A 24,064-nucleotide genomic window follows, 5' to 3' on the forward strand; every position below is an offset into this window, starting at 1 on the left:
TCCCAATCCAGATATGGCAAGGCAAATTAGACCCACTGCTAGCAATTGGCTGAGTATCTACAGACACAGATAGACAAACAAGCTGCATGCTGCCAAATGCTGGGAAAATTCTTCACTGCTGTTATCTGGTACATGTACGCATTCACTTGGGTCTCAAAGTTAAAGAGGCAGATAGTGAGAGGAAAACAAGATGTGTACATATGTGAATCTGTGAGATGAATGTGAAACGATCCAGACTACAATGGAGGAACTATAGGTGACAGACCTGCAAGCTCAGGACAAGGGGGGGGGGGGGGGGGATAATAATAATAATAATAATAATAATAATAATAATAATAATAAACAGGTGGTGTAATCATGAGTCTGCTCTTAGTCAGGCTGATACTGATAACTGTATTACTGTCATATCTTCTGTGGGCAGCTGCCCTTACTAACAGCTAATGCAGGTTGAAGCCAAATGGATTATTGAAATGCACTCTACTTGGGCTTCCTTTGCAGAGTGCTTGGAAGCATCAGCCAGTCCAAAGAGTTGTAGACAACTTGTTTACTGGGGCTGGCTACAGGGATCACTGGCTATCAGTCTGTTTCTGGGCACAGGTCAAAGAGTGGGTTTATATGGCTCTATCTGGTAGAACATATTTCTCTGTATGTGCTGGCCCAGATTCTGAGATGATCAGAGGAAGCCCTTCTCACAGCTCCATCTCTATTGTACAAATTGGCGGTGTGGAAGCAAGAGAGGGCCTTCTTGGTGGTGGCTTCTGGGCTCTGGCAGGCTAAAATCTTTTTATTCAGACAAGCTTTTAAAAGAGAAAGTGTTAAAGAACAGGTAAGAGGGTGCTGTACTATTTTAGCTGAGCTGCTTCTAATAAATTTTAAGAAATGTATTTAAATATTGTAACTTGTCTTATTTCAATATTCAGTTTTTGTATGTTTTAATTGAGTTTTCTAAAAGATTTGTGAGCCACTTTGGGTCCCAATCTTGTGCAGGGTGGGTGGGTTTGAAATAATTAAAATAACAATAGTAATATATTAGTGGTGCCTGAGTGAACTAAAATCTCCAAAATTCAGCCTATACACCAAAGAATTAAACTTTGACATTAGCCCTTTTTCATGTATGACAATGCTGCCCTCTAGTGCAAGGATAAGGCATTAAGAAAGGGAACGGTGGTTTCAGTAGATTATTTTGCTACTCCCCCATTACAGGGACATGAGAGAAGCCTCCCATAAGGATGATAAAACATCAAAACATCCAGGCAACGTCCTTGCAGATGGCCAATTATCCCACACCAGAAGCAACTTGCAGTTTCTCAAGTCGCTTCTGACATGAAAAAAAATGCTACTATTCCTATATATAGAGCATCAAACCAAAGCTGCAGATAGTTCTTGAAAGAAGTGTACTAACAGGCCTCCAGAACAGACATGGGTATCATGTAGCCCTATGGAGGGTGGACTACAATTCCCAGCAACACCAGCTAGCATAGCCAATAGTGAGGGATGCTGGGAGTCACAGTCATGATCCAAACCATTCTCATATTAAAATAATGTTGATGGGGTAACATTGATATGAGCACCTGTTTATTACAGAATGCTAACCATGAAATGCCAATCCAAAACAATGGTAAATTATAGTATTGTTCTTTTCTGGTTTTGTTGTACCTATATAGCTAGACAAATTTTGACAACTCGTGTGCCCTGATTTCACTTTACCTTTTTCTTTAACCTGAGATGTAATATATTTGTGGATCTTTATAACATTTGGGGCAAGAGGGGGAATAGGGTGGAAAAGGGTTATGCTTCAGTTAATGGCGCTTTGCAGTTTCTAAGAACTTTAAGATATGGCAGCAATTTTACAACAATTTTAACACATTTTTCAAGTATCAGTAAAAAGCTTTCGACAGACATAAAACCATTCCTTAAATATATGTTGCTACAAATTCTATATGCATTACTATAGAATCTGGCTATATAGTAAGTCCTATGTGAATGTGCTTTCTAAGATTATTAGTTTTCCACTTATTTTAGGTTTCTCCCAAGGGAAAATACCTACTGGAAAAGCACTGAGAAATGTTGAAATTGACTTAAGAAACCTGCCTTACAGCAATTGGTTGGCCTTTTAAAAATTGCTCTTAGATCACAGACATTGCTCTCTCCCATCCTACTGATTTGTGTCAGGTCGCTGTTTCCCAAAAGGTAAAAATTAAACGAATGTTCAGCAACCATGTCAGATAATCTGAGTGCTTGGTTCTGCCCCTTCCTTCTCTCCCCAGAAATCACACTTTCCCAGAAAGACAGTGCCTGAAATCAGATAGTAAATGCAGTCCCCTATAAAGGTGGTGTAGATTCATCTTCATTAACCTGGACACTGCCATCACTTCATTGTCAATAAGCAAACTCAAACTGTATGCATCCATTTCTTTTACCCACTCACCCATTTCCACTATCTGCCAATCCCTGGAGTTTTTATATTAGACGGATTGCACCATACACATCATAGTCTGTAATACTTGAAATATATTGTCTTTGCATAGCTTTGCATGTATATCCCAAAGTACTGTGTCTAAGCCAAATTGTTTCCTCTGAAGTTATTTATGTGAAATAACCAAAAAAGGGAACATTGTCCAGGTGTTATTCTCCATTCAGTGGTGTGGAGGGAGCAGAGCTTGCATTAGTCAGAGAGGTGTCTGTTTCAGGCAGAAGAAAATGAGTGGTATGGAAGAGTCAGGAAAAATGGTTATCCTAGTGCAGTTGATTTATTTAGAGCAGTGGTTTCCAACCTTTGGTCCTCCAATTGTTTTGGAAATCAGCTCCCAGAGATCCCAGCCAACTTACCAACTGTTAGGACTTGTGGGAGCTAAAGGCCAAAACATCCAGAGGACGAAAGGTTGGGAACTACTGATCGAGAGCCAAGATAATCTGGTTGGTTTAGTATGGTTCTTGAGTGGGCCATCATATAGGCAACAAAATCGGGTTGGCTCACACAGTCCTTTCTGATTTGAGGCCTGGGGCACTCAAGGCTTGAAATTTGGTGAATCGGAGGAACACAGGTGTAAACTGGAGTCCCACCTCTTCTAAAATCTCACAGTTTAGGGAAGGAGGGTTTCTGTTGGCGAAGTGTATTGACTAGGGTTGTAGTACAACCTGCAAGTGGAATCAAAACTCTCCCATGCATCCTAAGGCCTGGGACATCCTTACCACGGAAAACATAGTATGCAAGAGAACATGATATCCATGGTAATTCCAATATGCACAGGAGAGCCTTCCTGGAGCTCATTCATTTGTAGCTTGGTGGAGCACTAAAGCGCTCAGGCTGAGAACTCTGAAAGCCCCCCCCCCCCCCAATAACAAATCCACTGAAGTGGAATGAGAGTGCTCCAATTGTATAGCACTCAGCACTCTGACACTGCTTTAAAAAAACAGGCCCACACACAGCCATTCTTGCTTAACCAGTTTTATCCAATAACCCTCTCCTCTCCACAGAATTTCTTTCTGTTACCAACTGTGCGAAAAGTTGAGCTCAATAGGTGTGCTTGTTAAAGACATTTCCAGTGCAAGGGCAACTGGGGGCAGTATGTTATGGTCTTGTTTTCTATTTTAATTCTATATTTATTTATTTATGTATTGTATATCCCTTTTTTCTCCCTGTATGTGACCCAAGGCAGGTCACAGTGTAAATTAAAAACTAAGGATAATGAAAACATTGTATAGCACAAGTTTTTAAAAAAAACACCCGTATCATTATTTTAAAGTAAAAACAGCAGTTAAATCCATAAAGGCAAACACCAACAACCACTCTCCTCAAATTAAAAGACCTTCTGCAATGACCAAGAAAGAGATAATGCCCTGAATAAAAAAAGGAAAGTGGGGAAGAGAGCACCAGCTTCCTGTGAAAACTTTTTGACCCAGGGGCATCTACTGAGAAAGCAATGGTAGTAGGATCAAGAGAAAGCCTATACTATTGTGAAGTATAAAAACAATAGTTATAAAATAACACTATAATTGTTAATTATAGTGTATATAGTATATCGGTGACTAGCAGCACACAGCTATCTCCCAAAATTGGTAGTATGTATCAGAAAATACAAAAGCAGTCATATGTTGAACTATAGTTTCTGTGGAACATATAGAACACATTCATGGTGACTACTGACACGTGTGATGTTATCAAAGTAGTGGAAAAAATAGCACCCAATTTGAGATATCAAGAAGATGATCTGTTGGCAACAGATGATAAATGATCCCACTGCCCCAAGGTCCATCAAGCTTGTCTAAAGACAAGTCAGTTTGCCTGAAACCACAAGATTATTGCAACATTTCACAAAAAACATTAGAGTGGAGTCAAAGGTTGGACACAGGTTTATGTAAAAAATGAAGTGTATTTCAGAAGAGTATTTGAACATCAACATGCAGGTACAACAAGAATAAAAATTATTGCACCTCTCTTTATGTGGCAATTGTTCAAGTTTCTAAAAACACTTATATCCCACATTGTCTTCTGCTAACCAGGTGCTGAGAGGCACCAGCTTGAAATTGGAACACAGTGTGAAAACTGTGCTCACAGCCTCCAAAGTTACAAAAATCAAAACACAATTGTAAACACACACACACAGCTGTAAAATCACCTACTAGAAATACAGCACCATTCTTCATGTCCAGTAAAGATAAAACTGGAGAGAGACTTCACCCCTCCCCAGAGGAAAACAAACAAACAAACAAATCAAAATGTCACACCTTAATTCAGTGCTAATGTAGAAAAAAAAACCAACTGCAGGTCATTCCCCCTTTTCCTGCTCAATGCCGAGTATCTTTTCACAGCGTAATGAGCACAGTAACATTTTGGACATGCTTCTCTCAGGATGGGACTTCTAGCAATGCTAAAATCTAATATTTACATTAAACATCAGTTTGATGGTCTTAGTTGCACCATTCAATGGTGTGTAGTATTGCCGAGGAATGCATCACCTGGATACTTAGAAGTTTAAAAGGCTGTATGAAGAAAATAAATGAAATCTAGATATATAAACTAAAACATGAAATACTGGGAAAGCAATATGGTAAAGATGGCTACATGTGTATTTTGCCTAAACAGAACACAATGGTGATGTCTGAGCTAGCTTTATTTATGGACTGAGTGCCTTAACTGGACTACAGACAGTCAAAATTACAACTGTTTCCCCTCAACATGTTAACAACGAGTTCAGGAGGTCTGTTACACACCACCTCCTGTTAGGCTTAATGGTTGTAAGTGCTTTCAATATCTTAAATTCTGCCCCCTGTAACATTATGATTGTCAGAACTCTTGTATTCAAATGTCAACGTGTAAATCCCATTTATTAACATGAAGTTTGGGTAGAACTATCTCCAGCCATGAATTTTTTCTCAAGTAGGTCCACAGTTAAATGAATCTAGCAAGTGGTGAGAGATGGACACTCCTGGAGGCTTTAATGACGACAGAAGTTTGCTGTTAGGTAAACATATCAAAAAGATAACATCTATGTAGCATATCTATAATACATAAATGAGGTGTCCCAATATGGTTTATTTGGCTAAACTAGATAAACACTTCCTTTGGCTATCTATGTGTGTATAGATGCTACAAAGTATAGTTGAAGCCACACCATTTATCCACAGGGCTCAAATCCATACTGTGTATATCATGACATCTAATTATTTTTACATTACTTTAAATCAGCATGTACTTTCAGTGGCTATTGAATGATATGAAAAACAATTCCCTTTTTCTAAATGAGTTGCTGTATCCACATCTGACTGCCTTTGCCTGGAGTTCAATGCAGCAAATTGAGAGAAAAGGCAGTTCAAACACAGGTCTAGATGCCAACACATGTGGCGTCTACTCTTCTATGCTGGTGGCAGGACTAAGGAGATTAGTGTACTTTATCTGTGAGAATTATTACTCTTGAAAGTCTGAGAACTTAATATGAGAAAACCAATGTATCTTCTTTTACAGCTTTACACCACGCACAAAAAGCATTACACGCACGCACGCACGCACACAAACACAGTGGTTAATGTAAAAAATAATCTCAAATCAAACAAGTTGGTCCAAAACTGAAACCAAAGAATCAAGAGCTAGGCAGTTTTTGTTTTGTTTTGTTGTTGTTGTTTTTTTTTGGGGGGGGGGGTTCAAGAAGTTCAAGCAAGAACCAAAAGGCCATTGAAATGTGATGACAATAAATTTAAGATCCGCTTCCGAGTCAAAAAGTAGCCTTTGTAAAGTGAAACTGAACAGCAGAAGGCTTTATATCAGAAACATGGCTGAGTAATGAAGCTGTATTGTAATTAACTGTAGCGCATGCCCTAGGGAGCTATTACAGTTGCCATGTGATCACCTCTTGTTTACAGAGAACTGTGGACAATGCAAATGATTGCTTTCTCTGCCCACATACATTTAGCAGCCATAAGTAAAATTCACAAGAATTTATGGCATTTGTGCAAGTTGTCGTCTTGCCTATACATTGTAATTAGATTCAATAAGGAATAGATCTGAAATGCTTCATCTACTGCTTAATTGTGTATATGTATAGTTATCTGTCTATATATCAGTGCAGCATTACTGGTCTAGGCAGCTTTGTTTGAGTTTCCAAAAGGTTACATAGGTAACAGCATTTTAGAGAGAGAGAAATCAGATGAACAGAGAAATCTGAATTATAACAAATGTATAATTAATTTGTCATCGAGGGGCCAGTTAATTGTATACTTACAATTGGATAAGTAACACAGCGGCCTGTCTTAGCCTGTTCCTGATGGATCCATAAAAATAATTCCTTCCAATGAAATCAAATTTGTCAACTGTTACTTGTGTCCACTAGTAGTTATGCTGTCCCACAAGATGGGAGGAGATAGTTTCAGATGCTCAGAAACATCTCAGTGGTGCAATTTGGGATGCTACTTCACTAAGAGCTAACTAATACAGCCTGTACCTCTTTTAGGTACTTGCCCACTGAGCAAAGTGAGGCTGGTAAGGCCACAAGTATTTAAAAATTCTAAATAAAAGTTGAAGATGGCATCATGCTTCTTTTAAAGCAATTTTTTTTAAAAAATCATGCACAAACTGAAAGTTTGACATTTCACTTAACAGATTTTTAAAAAAGGAATATTTTCCAATTATACAAGATGACATGCAAGGTTTCCTTCAAAAGTCTACGATATGTGAGAAAAAAAGTGTGCAAAGACAGAAAATATTTCAAGATAAGTTTGCCAAAGGTATTATGGTAGGTCTTTGCCAATGTAAAGAAGTGACCAAAATTTGGCTCACAATAACTAATGTATGTTCCTCAAGTGAGCCTTGTTTTGTAAGTGTATGTTCTCAAAAAGCTCAAAGTGAAAACTATGCAAAGGGCACTCCAGAACGAGGGCATTTTTAAATGGGAAGGGGGAGAGGACATTTGCAAATCAGTTTGTAATTTTTCTTTAAAGATACCTTGTTACGAGGCATCAAATGGCAAATGCTGTGTACAAAAATAGAATTGCAAGAATGAAAAAAGGCAAGAGTGTGAAAACACAAAGTTACAAAAAATAGATGTACAGGTTTTCTGATTTATAACTGTGTTCTATTAATGCTGTCTTTTTTCTGAATGCAGAATGCTATGTTTCCTTCGCAACATCACCTTCTGATGATAGGAGGTCTTTTGTCAGTGACTGACTTCCAGCCTCTCTGGTTTCTCCTGGCATCCGAGTTTTCTCCTTTTTAGGACTCAGGCGGCCATCTGGTCCAGAAGAAGCCCCCATGTTCAGCTCCACAATGCCATCTCCCTGATCTTCAGGTGGACGGATCTGACTCTTTGCCTTCAATGTTTCAGGTACATTAGAATTGCCAGGGACTGTCTCTTCTTCTGTTCCCTCTGAGTAGCCTGACTTCCAAGACATTCTTGTGCTTTCTGACGTGAGGTGAGAACTACATACACCAATGAGATCCCCAATGCTCAATGTTTTGGCTGTTTCAACGTTTGATCTTTCTCTTGGTGCCTCCTCCATTCCTTGCTCAGATACACTCTTTTTCATACAAAACAGTTCCTCCCGAGGGACCTCCCCTCTTGTTTTTTCTAGTACTTTTGAGCCAGACATGTTGGGATTTTTGGAATCCAGCATTCTTTTAGCATTGGTTACCAAATGAACTGGCCAAGGGGCTTCTCCACTTTCAACTGTGCAAGCTGAACCACCTGTAGAACAACTTCGGTTTTTATCCTTTGGTTGACTTTTGTGTTTTGAAGTTGCTACACCAGAAGATATCTCTTCTAGTTCTTCAGCATCAGACAATCTTTGTGCTGACATTCTGCCACTATTTGCCCAGTTCCACATACTGATATTTTCTTGGATATATTGGTGCCCCTGTTTCTGAGGTACATCTTTGCAGTCTTTTTGGCTTAGTGGTGGAAGAGAGCTTATACTACTTGTGCAAGTAGAGGAAAGTGCAAATGAAGGCATAGATTTGTGGGATAACATGTGACTAGATTCCTCAGAAGCAGACATTTTCACTTTATCTTTGTCATGTGCCAGCCTCAAGCAATCACCTTGACCAACCTGCAAGGATCTCAGTGGCAGGCACTTCCCCTGCTCTGGGCAATCTATGCTTTCTTGGATAGCCACAGTTTTTTTAGGATCTTTAGCATCTTTGATATCACTAATTGTATTGCCTTCTATAGTCAACAATGCTATTTCAACTTCTGATGCTAACTTAATTGTTTCACAGTTACCAGATTTTTCTACCGGTGAAGTTCTCACAACAATCTTAGCCTGTGACCTCTCTATATCAGGCAGTGGTGTCCCTGTAATATCCTTTGGTTGCTCTTGGTTTGCCCTGTTCTGCAAATTACCAGTTTTTGGTTCCTCGGGAAGGAAAGCATCTTCTTCCATACTATCTTTGCTTTCCAACTTGGAAGAAAGCTTCATCTCCTCAGTGAAAGAATCAGAAATGTGATGGTCTCTACTGAAATGTGACCTGTCCAATCTTTTCCCATCTTGACTATCTTCTGACCCTTCATCAGTTTCATCTTCGGAAGAATCTACTTCAGTGATGGCCTCTTGCTTCTGCAAAGACTCTCTCCTGTCCACCCGATCTTGCCGAATGGCCCCTAGTTTTCTGGAAGAAGGTTTTTGGAGCGTCCCCTTTTCTGCAAGCCCAACTTTACCTCCGGTTGCTTCATTTATTGATTCTTGCCAACTCTGGAGGCCTGGATCTCTTTGGAGCATTTCCTTCTTGAATTCGGAATGAGAAATGTCCAAACTGTGCTTGCGTGAAGAGGGTAGCTTCTTTTCTGAGGAGGACAGTGAGGAGGTTAGTTTTTCGGCTGACTGCACTCTTTTCAAGAGAGGAGATCTTGGTGGTTCTGCACTCTTGGGCCTTGACATTTGTCGGACGAGGGGTGGGGAGGAGTGTAATTTTACGGGGAAAGACTGCATGATGCTTGAACTGCCAACTGAATGCCCAGGTAAAGGAGAAGGAGAACGCTGAGGTGATGTGGACTGTGGAGTTGGTGAGGGAGTATGTGCTAATGGTGAGAGAGGAATGTTCCCTGCAGATTTACGTCTTGGTGATCGATACTGCCGTTGAAGTTTTGGTGCTAATCCATGCAAAGAGCTGGGCCGGATATGTCCTGAACTAGCTGGAGAGTTAGGAACACTGGAACTAGGCGAGCTGCTCTGAGAAGAGTTTCCACCCACTGTAAACATCAAAAAAGAGAATACTGTATTATTATTATTATCATCATCATCATCCAATTTATTTCTACCCGACCTTTCTCCACATGGTAGCTTAATGCAGCTTACAATAACATGACACAACCCAATAAATTAGAAACATGGCAAATACAAAAAATAAAAACAACTAAATGTTTTTCATGGAAACAAGTTGAAATACTCAGTTTAGATACAGTAAGTAAAGAAATACCCAATTAAGATACAATTAAAAATTCCCATACAATTAAAATTACATTTAAAACTAAATATCCTTTCCAACCCCAACCCACAACCTCACCAGCAGTGTGCCCCTCATCTTCCCCCAAATGCCTGATGGTAAAGAAATTTGAAATGCTGTAACATTTACATCACGTGTAAATGGCTTGTTGAAATCTTGCACTGGCAAAAAGGAATTAATATTGCAGCTGAAATCTACTGTATCAGAAAGTGTCAGGTGCCCGTTAACTTCAATCTGTCTCACCCAGCTACACCGCTGTCCAGCTTTTACAGCATGTTTGCCTGCCATTATCCTGCCAGGGCTCAGTTATGGGCACTTTTAGCAGACCAAGAAAGTTACTTCTAAGAAAAAATACCAATAGAAACAATGTTCTAAATCTGGTTTTAGGGATCAATTTGTTTGCTCAGGCTGGACATGTTGTTTCAGCCATGTCAACTTTATTTTCAATTGCCTCTAGTTTTCTGCTTATTAATTAATTAATAATTCATTCAATTGATTGGTTGATTTCAATTTTAAAACTAATATCCTGCCACAGAAACGTTTCTGCATACGATAATTGCCTTTGCTGTTTTAATGATATATTTTTATGTAATTCCTTTGCAAACTACCTTGATGGAATTTATGAAGTATAAATTCCACTGAGTGCTGCAAAATTGGTCTACATATAAAGCATTTCTGCTAGGCAAGATCCACCCCATCCAATACTGTATAAAAATAAATATACAGTAGTCACTGTTTTTCAAATATTATGGAAGTATGCTTCTCTCCTGAAATCGTTAAATATCTCACAGTATACATTGCCTGGTCCCAATCATCTAATTCAGGCCTGCACAATCTGTGGCTATCCAGGTGATTGAGAATCCAGTTCCCAGAAGCCCTAACCAGCTTGTCCAATGGCCAGGAATTCTAGGAGGTGAAGTGTAAAACACCTGGAAAACCACACGTTGTGCATGCCTGATCTAATTTCATCCTGTCTCCAGTCCTCCCCACCTGCCCAAATATTTTTTACTTGTGAGGTTTTATTCATTTCTATGCTATATACAATTTCTATTACTTGCTCTCCATACACTTGAGGTAAACTGACTTGTACCAGTCAGATGCTTTTGCTTCTTTTAGTGCATTCCAAATTCAGAATGACTATTACTACTACTACTACTACTACAACAAATAATAATAATAATAATAATAATAATAATAATAATATCCCGTCCTATCTTCCCATGGGGACTTTTCCAACAATTCACAAAGTAAGTCTACTTTGCTCCCACCATCTGAGAAAACATCATGAGATTACAAACCCAAAGGTTTAAAATCTGTCACTATCTCCACTTCTACCTGAATGTGTGGAATCGGGAGTAGACCGGTAGCTCTGAGTTGGTGAACGAGGGGAGAGGTTGTGGGTTGGTGAACCAGGAACACTTTCTCCAGATGACAGAGAACGGTTAAGAGAAGACAGACTTCTGCTGGTGTGAAGCAGAGATGCCTGCTTGGTGATCTTTCTGAACAAAGAGCTCTTCTTCTTACTGGAAAAAGTGAAGAATAATCATTTGTAAATTTAAAAAAAAGACCAGATTCAAACTAGAGAGACTCCATCTGCACTGAGACTCTCTATTGTGGATGAGGCACAGAACCAACAGTTTCTGCACACAGAAATGAAGGAGAAGAAAGGCAATTTCTTTAATGCCTGCATTGGCCCTCAGTGATTTTTATACCACTCCAGAAGATTTTAAAGGGATGGAAACTGAAGTGGAATCTGAGAGAATGTATTCCATAATCAGTAACTCTGCTCATTAAACTCTGGATTCAACCCACAGTCTACTAAAAATTCTAGCTGATTTATTCTGCATAATATTTGTGTCATAAAAACAATATTTGCTGACGGAAATTTATTTCCACCAATTACTGGGAGACAATTTCGTTTTCCATAGAAAAAACTCAACTCACCTTTCTTGTCCCTCTTTTGTTTTACTTTTCTTGTTTCTCCTTGCCATCTTTGATTTGTAGCTGGCTTTCCGAGCTGGCCCCACTTTGATTGACGTATTCTCAAAAGGTGTAGTAGATATGGATACTTTATTCCCACTCTGCCAGGAAGAAAAACACACATTTTAATATTTTTATTCATCCCTTCTGAGTAGCTGCATGTTAAACCAAAGGAAATACCAGTCCATCAGTGGCTGTCTTATATTCCCCTGATTAATTCTTTTCTCCCTTTCCAATATTTATTTTGTCTTTAGAAAATTGTGCTGGAGGCACATCTTCAATTTCTCATCTCACTGATTAAACAACGATTTTTCTAGCTGACTGACAGATTCGGAGAGCTCTAATTTTGTGGTACTTCATTTTTCCAACATAAGCTTTCTAAGCAGCAGGCAGTCAAGTAAATTAGAACACCTCCACCACCAGTAGCTTCACACTAGAAATTCTGTCAAGTGGCTGTCCAAGTCTCACATTGCTGCATTCTTTATATTTCATATTCTTCTGCTAAAGAGCTGCCACCAAACAGAAACCACCTTTGTGTAAGAACTGGATGTGTTTATTCAGATTACTTCCTAAACAATTTTGCAGGCAATTGGTTCCAAAGGTATTTATACCAATGCTTTTCCCATGCATGTTATGTTTTTGACAAATAACTTGCTGTCAGGAACACACCATAGTCAAGGAAGCAACTGTGTCATTAGTTAGTTGTAATGTTATGACAATTTAATAGATTTCCATAACACTTGTGCTATTCTAATCCCAAAAGTAAATCAGGTTGTATTCACCTGGCCACTTGGACAAAGCATGTCTGCAGCAAAAGATTATTTCAGTAGTAGGAAAATGAAATACCTCTGAATCAGAAATGTGTATTTGAAGGGAAACACCTGAAACTCCCATATAAAACAATCAATAAGTGCACATTTAGTGTGCTAGAAACATTCAATAAGGAAAATTCCTAAAATCAATCATGACAAATCCTTTTTTAAATACCGCCAGCAATATGGGAAAACAGCAATAAAAGATGGTAGGTACTGTTTGCAGCTATGAAATCAGATGAAAATTCAAAGAATATTTTCCTCAATGAGATATTGTTTTCTGGCAGAATATATCATGTTTTGGATTGCTGGAAACAAACAACAGAAAAGGATATTTTCTGCTTTTTACAATTTTTGTGAAAGTAGTTCTCACATTTAGAGTACCACAACTGGGAATGCCCTTTTCTCTCTACAGATCAGATGATGGGTTTTCGCACGGAACACAAATGCTGGAGATAGTAATGTATAGATGAGCACATAAAGTCTTTTAATTGTCAAAGGCTCTCATGGCCGGAATTACTGGGCTGCTGTGAGTTTTTCAGGCTGTATGGCCATGTTCCAGAAGCATTCTCTCCTAATGTTTTGTTTGCATCTGTGGCTGGCATCTTCAGAGGTTCATTTGTAGCTGGCATCTGGTCAGGTTATTTCTGTACAGCTGGAACCGCAGCCAATTGTCTGTCTGGGAAAAGATGCCCTGTGCAACCTACACTTTGAATGAGGAAAATAGATCTTGCCGCAACCTCCAAGACACTCAACAATGTCTTTTAACTTAAGTATTTTGATTTAAGCACATAATGCTTGTCACAGAAAACAAGTACCTTCAGGACCAACTCCACCACTTCAGTATGAACCAATCCATGAACAGGTTCTCCATTCACATGGGTGATCAAATCTCCTTCCCGAAGACCTGCCTCACTAGCCGGTCCACCTTCCTCAACATGCTGTTAATATGAAATCAAAAATGTTAATGTCAAAAAACAGACATCTCTGTCCATATGTGGGCCCATTCTTCATTTCCATTTTTAAAAAAACAATTTGGCTGGTATACATTTCAGAACACATATGCCAGCAGTTACTGGAATGCTCACTGCCAATTTATTTTTTTTCTTCCTCATTCATAATGATACTTCATCATAGCAAACCACATCACTAGGTCATCTAGCAGACATTCTTTGGTATATCAGACAGAGGGCGTTCTCAGCTCTTAGACCTATGGCCCTTTAACCTGAAATATGAAGAGCTGGATCTGTTCCCTCTTATGTGCAAAAACAATGTCTTGTGTCTATCTCTAAATACAAATAGGTACAAATACTAACAGTCAATAACAGTTTAAACAGTTGACCCCAGTGATTAAAGAGATACAGTTGTGGCATGTGACGTGTGCTTTATTGAAGCTAAACTTACTACCTAATGCAGTCCTTGTCAAGGTCAAATGGAATAAGGATTAGATATATGTTTACAAAAGCAATTAAACTACTCCATATCATTATTGCATCAGCAATAATTAAGATTCAAACAATAATCTCCTTTTAAATGAAGAAAACATAAGTAACATCTATAGGGAAATCAGGGCGCACTTTAGCATCCCTTTTCTCTTCCACCTGTTAGCAAAATTAAAAATGGAAATTGTTATTTGTGAGAATACTGAGGCAAACAACTCCAAAAGAGAGGATATATATATAAGCCAGGCTGACCAAGAATGTGGATAAAGAAGAAACAGTACACAGTAATAAGCTACTTGGATAACTCACAGCTGAACTGAATCCCAAATCCCTAGTGAATTCAGTGATGCTTTAAGACATGTAATCAACTCCAGGCAGATGTGTGAACAGTCCTAAGGGAAGGAGATGATCTGAAGCAGACTATCATTGTCAAAATAGCTCCAAAGGAATTAAATGCAATTAACATACAGGTTACAACTCTGGTAGAGAATATCTCCTAAACAAATGTGCACTCATTTCTGTGGAAAGGATTCACTTCTTCCTGAGGTGATTCTAGGAAGTTGTCTAGGTAAAAATATGGGATTTTATTAGGCTCTGATTATTAAATGCCCTGTTATCCTCATATTAGTGTACTGCTATGCCATACAGTAACTAAACAAACTCAAAGAAGAATAAACATACCCAAACCATGTGATGCACTGTGTAGATATCACTGTTTCCCATATAAACTCTGATGGCACGAAGCGTGAAGCCATATTTCTTCCCAGCACGGTGGATGATGATTGGTGGTTTAGGGTTCATGACAGCGGGAGAAAAATCTCGACTTGGAGATGAATCTCTTGAAGATGGGTTGGAGGAGAGAGAATGAGGTGACATTGGACTGGCGAGTGGAGAACAGGTATGGTGCTCTATAGGAAAATGAAAATGAATTCCAAATTAGCCTTGCTTACAAGAGAAAATACAAGTTGCATAATACAAGATTAAGAAGACTGAAAAAACATATCGTGAAACTTGCAACTATATTTGAAAATGTCTATACTGGTAGTCATTCCCTTTTTCATCAAACAAATGCAAGCTAAATATTTCACATGATTTCTCAAAAATATTTTTTATCAATGATAAAAGTATATTTTTTTGCTAGAACTTTTTTTTTTGGCAGAAACAGAAAGCTATAAATGTATTAGGGATTTTGATGCTTAAAAGTACTCTAGAAGAATCACAAAAATTGTATTTTTCTAATATCTTACCTGAGGGAATTAGAAGGGAGAGGGCAGTGGCTGACGCTGACTTAATCACTTTATTGACAGGCCGTGAAGTCCGTTTCTCCCCCGACTCACCAGAAAGTAACCTATGACGGGCTCTTCGCACTGCTAAGTCACTTGTGGCTTTTGGAGTAGTAAATTCTGAGCCTTCATTGCTATTACTGCGAGTGCGTTGATCAGAGAAGTCTGTATTGCTCCCAGCTACAGTTTCAATTAAAATAGATTAGAGCCATAGGGAATTCGTAACAGCCTGTTCCCCTGCAGGTTCATATATAAAATCTAAGGCATGTTTACACACAATCCAACAGTGAACTTTTCTCAGAAGCAAACCCGGGCCCCAAAGTCTTATTTACAGATGTATTTAACTAGGGGAGATACAATCTCAATAAAATTACCAGCATTCCCATTGCTATTAAAAGAAGCATAATTAAGCTAAAGAAAGATAATCTCCTCCACACTGAATAAAATTAGGTCTACTATGGTGTGGAAAAGTAATAAAAGTTTGAGATATTAGTGAGAACTGATGAACCAAATAACAGGAAAAAATCTGAGAGGAGCACCTCAATTAGCCTTATTAGTAAATAACACAAGTTGTCTACACATTATAGATACGACATTCTACATTATACACTAACATTAAAAAATAAGCATTTTTAACATGGAGAATAGGTAGACAGACCCAATATTAATAAGTACAATAAGACACCTTTGCACGACAAGACACTGTTTCCTATCTTCCAGATCCAGCTTTCTCATTTCAGAGAGATTGCTGTGTCTGAATTAACATTTGAATAGCATTTTCTACACATAAAATCAGTCTACATATACTCAAATCACAAATTTCCAGAATGCACACGAAGTAAGAATCACTGTTTTTGTCTAAATATGATATAAGCTTTATCAAACAGTATGCCTGTGTACAGATATCTAAACAGAACTGGACTGTCCATGCAGTGTGAAAGACTTGTTTCCCAATTATTTAAAGGGATAACTACAGATGACTGGCTAAATGTGAGCAAGCACATTGGTTTAGCACTGCTCAATGACAATAATTCTATCATTATAGGAACATACCTGTCAATGTTGAACTGCTTATGTTACTAGCAGTTGAAGAGGGTGTTTTTGGCCCATCGCTCTCACCCAGCTGGACTTCTTGTTCTACAGGTTGCTCTGGAATTGGAAGAGGAAGGCTCTCCCGTGGCTGTGTGATTGGCAGTAATGTCCCATCCAATGATTTCCTTTTCCCTTCTTCCTCTGCTGAAATAGCAAAGCGAGGCATATCGAGAAGCCCAGAACAACGACGACGGACAGTGAGCGGTGGACTGGAGTCACTTTCTGTATGAGAGGATTCAGACACTGAGATATGTTTGCGCAATCTGCGGAGAAAGAACAAAACAAATTGCCATCATTCATTTTGCCATGAAGTTGGATTAATAAAATGCTTCACATTCTATAACAGTTCTTCATATACAAGTACAGCAAAGTGGAAGTCAAAGGTGACAACCTGTTTAAAGTAAAAGAAGAAATCAAAAGAAAAACATATCAGGCTAAAAGCTAGAGACTTGTAAATAGGGCAAGAAAATGGTGTGCATTTATAGGCAGTCCCCAAGTTACGAACAAGACAGGTTCTGTAGGTCTGTTCTTTAGCTGAATTTGTATGTAAGTTGGAACAGGCACATAAGTGGAACTCCAGCCAAATATATGCACATATTAGCTTTGGATAACATAAGAAAGGGTTAACAACCCTGTGGTGTTTGTTCTGCGGTCTGTGCCCCTGTTCAGAAGATTTCACTTCACTTTCTGCCCCGGTGATAATCAGATTTTGAAAAAAATGGCTTGTTGTGGAAATAAGGATTAGTGATAAAGCTTTAGTGAAGACACCTTTTCCTCATGTTAAGTCCTTCCAGGAGAGAATTTCCCTACCTAGGAGCAGATTTTTATCACTTAAATAAAGGGATTTTTCATTTCATTTCATTTCAGAAACAAAACTTCCAGGAAGGGAAACCTTGGGTACTAATAGTAACACTAGCAAAAACAATAACAGCAGCAGTATGTATCTATCATGCACTTCATTTTCTCATAAATCCTTGTAAAGTAGGGCAGAACTATCCTGAATTACAGACTGTAGACAAGCATTCTCCAGTTAATATTTATATCCAATTTATCTTCTAGCACTTCAGACTTGCACTTTGGGAAATACCTAATCTTTCCAAAAACTCTATAATGAAAGCTTGGTACTTTTTACTGAAGTTATTTTCTGAGCATTGGGGGCGGGGATACATGCTCATGTATATCCTACAGGCTCATGTATAAGCCTAAAACTTTTAGTAAAAAATAAACCCAAAAAACTGGTCAACTTATCCATGGGTCAACATAAGTTCTGCACCTTAGCTCTTATCCAAAATGGAACCATTCTCTTCTCTAAGTATTATGGCAAAAGACTAGAGCTTAGTCTGACTTGGGAGAAACTCCCACTCTACTCTTGCCACTGCTGGTCTTTTTGAATGCCTGAGTGGAAAAACGACTGCTCCCCTGAAATGGCATTGGGACTTTCCCCTTCTCTGGGTAATGACCATCCAATTATCTAGGGATCATATCAAAATCCCTAGTTTTAGCCAGGGGTGGGGGTGGGAAAGGTTTTTTACAGGTTCAACCCCCCCATTTTTCCTCCCCCCCCAGCTTATTAATTTGGCCCATTGCTCGCTTGCCTGCAGCTCGCTCTCCCCCCCCCCCACCAAACTTTTTTGCCAACCCAGGCTCGTTTCAACTCCACTCCCCCTATTTTTCAAACACCCCCCCCCCCCCCCACACACACACACACGCCTTCCTGGAATTTTTTTCTGGCAACAGGCCCATTTTGGCCCCAAAATCTGCCTTCAAGTTATACACGAGGTTGATGGATATATAAATATATACAGTAGTTCTTTTTTGTCCTTTACAAAACATTTCTTATCCAAACAAGATACACAGAGTTAAGGAATCCTAGAATTTTCTTTACAAAGCAAATTAAGCTCACATTTCAGGAGACCCAATCACCCAGCTGCGGTCACGACTCTTAAGGCTACCAAGACTGTCAATTCTGTCATCCTTTTCTTCACTCAGGCTACGTTTAGTGGGTGGTGGTGTCCTTCTTTCTTCATGGATTGAAAGGCGTTCCATACTGCTATATACCTACATGGATAATTCAACTACATGTCAACATGTCAGAGGTCATTAAGAAACTCTTTTAAATCATAAGATATTACAGAATCTCAATTGGATTCTGAAAGATAGGGAAAAGGATTAACAAAAATGCAATGGAACCAACAATTTGGTTACGGCAGAGAACAGAGCCATAGCAGTACAAATTAGTATATTCTATTTACTATGCAAAAGCTGGCCAGATTAAAAAAAAACATGCATTCTGTTATTTTGATATTGTAATAGAAGACATTTTAAAATACACACTGCAACAGAGGTTGTGGAAAACCATGTTTTAAAAATGTTATGTGAAGGATGGACCAGGTTAGTAACGTTTTCAAGTTCAGAGTCAATCTATTTCTAAAAATCTTAAAAAACAATGTTAACCCAGAGAAAAAATAGGTGATGGGGGGGGGGGGGATCCTACCCCCTAGTGACTAATTTGCTTGGCCAATCATCCCTCAACTGCTTTACAATGACATTTTAAATCATTCAACAGTTAACAGGAGGAGGAAAAAAGAAATCCATGTTTATGACTGAACTCAGCTGAGAAACTGATTTGCATATGAGGCTGATGAAAACAACATTATTAAAAATTCACAATATCAACAGGATAGCTATTAATAAATTATCTGGCTGAATTGTCAGACAAGACTTTCAAAATATAATGAGCCTTTCATGCCAACCACACTACAAATGGTGTATTATTTTTTCATATTGAAGATAAGGCCAAGCCTGTAACAGTTTCTTTTTTCACAGTTTACCTCTCCCTCCCAACATTGTGAAATGCTAGTTCAATTTGTACCCCTTTCTTTGCCCCATCACTGAGTGTCCTGGATGAACACCTCTCTCTGCTTTGCATAGAAATTAATCCCCAATTAAAAGTATTAATATTGTTACAATGTCTCTTTTGTTTGCAAAATATTGGTTCAGTGACCCAAATTCTGATTTTTGTTCCTAGCATCTTTTATTATCGACCTTTTCATCATTTAAATCATTTAAATCCTGTTTCTTTTTACAGGATGCAAATTTATTTGTATTCTAGCTTTGCCAAAAAGAGGAACTTCACACAAAACATATACAAGATAATATTATATTCACCTCTTTAAACTTTCAGTATATAAGTGATCAAACTAGGAAAAAGTAATAATTACCTACATTCAGTGAGAAAATAAGCACTTAAGAATTTGCAAAAAAATCTTTAGTTGCCCGCAAATGATCAGAAATGATGTATTTTTAACGTATGATTGAAAGTTACCAGGTACAGACAGAAAGAAGGTTATACTACTTTCTCATAAAATACTCAAAATACCTATTGTTTTGCAGAATAAACAAGAATACAGAAAGTGTACAGCCTTTTCACACAGTTAGAATGCTTTCAATATACTAATATTGCTCACAACCTTTTGGGGAGGCATAGCAAACACAATTTTCAGATATCAAATGGATAGATCACTATTTGATAGAGTTCTCAAAGGTGGTTGACAAAAGTAAATCACTCATGTGGTAGTAAGGAAGGACCTGAGACAGCCCAACAATACCAATAATGTGTTTGAATCTCTTCCGAAAATGCTGACATGAACCTTCTAGTTGCTATCACATATTTTTCCTTTCTTTCTCCTCAATTGAAATAATTCCAAGAAGACCATTTCAGAATCAAAATATGTATGTAATCTTATATGCACAATCTTAAGTATTTAAAACAAGTATTTACTACTGATTTCAGACCAATCTTGACAGCTACAGCATAAAATTATAATTAACATGACATATCATGTTAATTATCAATAGGCCACTGTCGTACATGTAAATAATTGTCTTTTAAAAAACTAGCTTCCATGCTTGTTAAAGACTTTCATACCATATTGAGCACAAATGGGTTCAAGTCCCACTTACGAAACTCTGCACATACCTTGCTAAACCTTGGTGAACATGAAGAAAACTGCCTAATTTCCACACGATCATCATCATTTGTGTCTTCTTCTTCCTCAGAATCTAAATGTTGATACCTCTCTGTACGAGCTGCAAACAAGAACACAGATTTGAGCCCAGATTGCCACAGAGGTATCCTAAATTGTTAGTATTATTATTGCTGTCCGGATTTTTTTTAAAAAAAACCATCAATTAAAAACAAGGAAAACAAACTGGGCACAATTCCTACACAGTAATCAATGGTCTTCTTCACTATCAAGTTCTTTGCCTAAGGCAGTGGTTCTCAACCTGGGGTCCCCAGATGTTTTTGGCCTTCAATTCCAAGAAACCCTAACAGCTGGTAAACCTCCTGGGATTTCTGTGAGTTATAGGCCAAAAACATCTGGAGACCCCAGGTTGAGAACCACTGGCCTACTGAAAGCAACGTCTGATCTGCTTAAATATTATGGTTTCAGCAGTTTGTAAAATATCATATGCATACCTTAATGGCTAATATGAAAATATATCTTTAAAATACTCTCTACGTTTAACTATTAGATCTCTGTCTTACTGTCAAAGTAGCTTGTGTCATCTTCTGATTCCAACTGCGGAATAAATTCAGCTTTTTGCCGAAGTAATCCATTCCAGTCTAAGTCCTTGAAGAACCTATGCTGTTTCACTTCAAAAGCACTACCTGAAATGACAATATTGTTAAATATTCTTACTATTGCAACTACAACTTAATACAGTGCTTCTTAAGATATCTGAAAGGTGTGGCAGTTTTTTTCTTCCCATATGGAAGTACCGGTGTCGAATTTATGTCCATTGGCTAAAACTGGTTCTTTCCTGGAAACCTGCCACAGACCAGCAGCAGACATGAGTAGTTTGAGTAGTATTAGCATTACGAACAGAACTACAACCCAAGTTCGTTATGCTAATACTACTCAAACTGGGTTTGAAACCACAGCTTAGCAGGGGCAAAACCATAGCTACTCTGATAATTAACATAGGAATAATGCAGATAAAGTGTTGCTACTACTGATAGTAGAAGTGGGGAAGACCATGATTCCAAATAAGGAGAGGGCAACACACAAGCTGCATTTAGCGCACACACACCCCAAGCATAGTGATCACTTGACACCATTACATTTGGTGGTACAACAGCCCAAACACTGGTTTCTAGTGTAAATCAAGGTGCATATGTAGGATGCTCATTTTAAAGAACTGGGAGTAGAAATCTAAAGGGGGGGGGGGACAAGCTCACTGCAAACTATGATTTAGAATAGGAGTTCACTTAAAAGTGTCTTATGTTGTTCACACTGCTGAATTTCAACAGTGTCACAGACCCTGAGATTTTCTGGATGGAATGGGAAAATGGCACTTAATCTATAGAAGATGGTCCAAAACTGCACTATCTGAAATACTTAAAATTACCATAAGGTTGAAAAAAACTGGGGTGTTTTGCCTGGGATTGGCAGTAATCAGAATAGAATAAGTGTTTGAGATGGAGACTCATTGTTGGCTTTTGCTCTTGTTAGATGGTCACTGTATATGAGAGGAGAGAAATCTCCAAGATATGTCATGTTTAATTTCAAATATCTGAGCAAACAAATGTTTCATGGTTCATAAGGTCTTAATTGGACTGTCAACCGAAACAAAAAGAGGCAGGGGAAAAACAATGAATGTCAAAGCTTTGGTGTCATATACACTGTCATATACTATGCACTATACTAATCAATGCTGAGGTTTTAAACATTAGCCAACACAGACTGAAGCTGCTGGAAGATGCAATGTTGTGATCATTGTAACAAGTTAGTAAGTAGCAAAAATTGCATCCTGAATTCTTGTTATCCTTATTAAATGAGATATCTCTGCTGCAGAACAGTGCAAACTTCTGAAGACCATTATACCGTACACGGAGGAGTTATTATATAACTTAGAAAGATAATCATTTGATGATAATAATCATAATAATAACTTTATTTTTGTACCCTGCCTCCATTTCCCCGAAGGGACTCAGGGTGGTTTACATGGGGACAAGCCCAAGATTCAACATAGTTAAAATATAACAACAAAATTCATTAAAAAAACATTTCAGGCAATATACCACAACCACAGAATACAATACATAGTAAACATCTAGCAACCTTCAATGGTCTGAATAGTGCAGGCGAGCAACTGGTGCAAATCACTTGCCAAAGGATAGGGTTGATGGATAAAGTGTTAAAGGAAAATGACAGGGTTAGGACCTAGGGAGTAGTATAAGGAGAGCACTGGTAGGGGGCAATGGTAGTATGGAAGATCTGATTATGGATCAAATTGGGAGCCGAAATGTTTGGGGAACTATCTAGTCAAAAGCACAGTGGGACATCCACACCGTTAGTTCTTTCTGGAAGGTGGACAAGGTGGGTGCCAGTCTAATCTCCCTGGGGAGAGAGTTCCAGAGCCGGTGGGCACCACCGAGAAGGCCCTCTCTCTTGTCCCCACCAATCATGTTTGTGACGGGGGTGGGAGTGAGAGAAGGGCCTCCCCAGAAGATCTTAGAGATTAGCAAAGGTTTCCTCCTATTTAAACTACCTCTCCTAGAGTTTCAATGTTTCAGGGAACCCTTTTCATAAAAAATAGTTTATACCTGTTCCCAATCTTTCCAAGGGGTTTTGTCGGAGAAGTTTGCCAATGAGGTCCTGTGCATCTGGTGGTAAAGCCTCATCTCCTTCTGGCCAGGCAATTTCGTCTACAGAAATGGCACAAGATTAGATTAGGAATAAAATACTACTCCAAGATCTTGATGCAAAGTATGAGTATAAACTTGCTCTTAAAATAGGCCTTTCCTGCTGCTACTCTAATAATCTATCAAAAAACATTTCTCAAATTGGGAAACCTCTGGTTCATAGATATACTGTAGTACAATATCTGCAGAGGAAGAAAAACCTATAAATGGGGGTGGGGGGTCACTTAGAGCTAATGAGTCCCTTACGGGAGACAGGGCAGAATACAAATAAAGTCTTATTATTATTATTTGATACACAACAAGATTAGTACACAGCAAACATGATCACTATGCTGGCTTTTGTATTTGATCACACATCAGACATTTCTCAAGTCTCTAGGACTGTGTGATGTATCAGCAAATAATGCATGCAGAATCAGACAGGGTGGCCTTTTGCAGCTGACAGATGGTAATTTTGTCAGTGCCGATTGTTTTTAAGTGCAGGCCAAGGTCTTTAGGCACTGCACCCAGTGTGCTGATCACCACTGGGACCACCTTTATTGGCTTATGCCAGAGTATTTGCCATTATTATCATCATCATCATCATCATCATCATCAGCATCATCATCATTTTAAATGTTTCCACTTCTTATATGGCTCAGTTGGATCCAGTACATAGTATTAAGATATTAAACAAAAAATACTCTCTCTTTATCAAAACAAAACATCAGGTAATCTATTACCTAATCTTTTATACTGTTTTATCTTCATCAATGTAGTAATATGAACATTAGATTACAGTTCTGGCAATCATTTTCAAATCCTACCACTACCAG

At 38.4% G+C, this 24,064-nt stretch overlaps 1 protein-coding gene across 5 annotated transcripts in view; it reads right to left on the reverse strand.

Moving 5' to 3' along the window:
* Positions 1–4,353: 4,353 nt before the first annotated feature.
* MAST2 (microtubule associated serine/threonine kinase 2) overlaps positions 4,354–24,064 on the reverse strand; it is a 159,843-nt gene continuing 140,132 nt past the window's right edge. For all 5 annotated transcript variants that reach the window (XM_060773426.2, XM_060773424.2, XM_060773423.2 and 2 more), the window contains 11 exons: positions 23,151–23,252; positions 21,090–21,212; positions 20,520–20,629; positions 18,444–18,598; positions 16,502–16,803; positions 15,413–15,628; positions 14,847–15,073; positions 13,542–13,664; positions 11,876–12,012; positions 11,267–11,454; positions 4,354–9,677 (listed from right to left, as the gene is read on the reverse strand). In XM_060773426.2, the coding sequence (XP_060629409.2) occupies positions 7,603–9,677; positions 11,267–11,454; positions 11,876–12,012; positions 13,542–13,664; positions 14,847–15,073; positions 15,413–15,628; positions 16,502–16,803; positions 18,444–18,598; positions 20,520–20,629; positions 21,090–21,212; positions 23,151–23,252 (3,758 nt within the window). In that variant the 3' untranslated portion in view covers positions 4,354–7,602. The remainder of the gene's footprint in view (positions 9,678–11,266; positions 11,455–11,875; positions 12,013–13,541; positions 13,665–14,846; positions 15,074–15,412; positions 15,629–16,501; positions 16,804–18,443; positions 18,599–20,519; positions 20,630–21,089; positions 21,213–23,150; positions 23,253–24,064) is intronic.

The sequence above is a fragment of the Anolis sagrei genome, chromosome 4 (genome assembly GCF_037176765.1).
Source record: "Anolis sagrei isolate rAnoSag1 chromosome 4, rAnoSag1.mat, whole genome shotgun sequence".
In the NCBI taxonomy this organism is placed as follows: Eukaryota; Metazoa; Chordata; class Lepidosauria; order Squamata; family Dactyloidae; genus Anolis; species Anolis sagrei.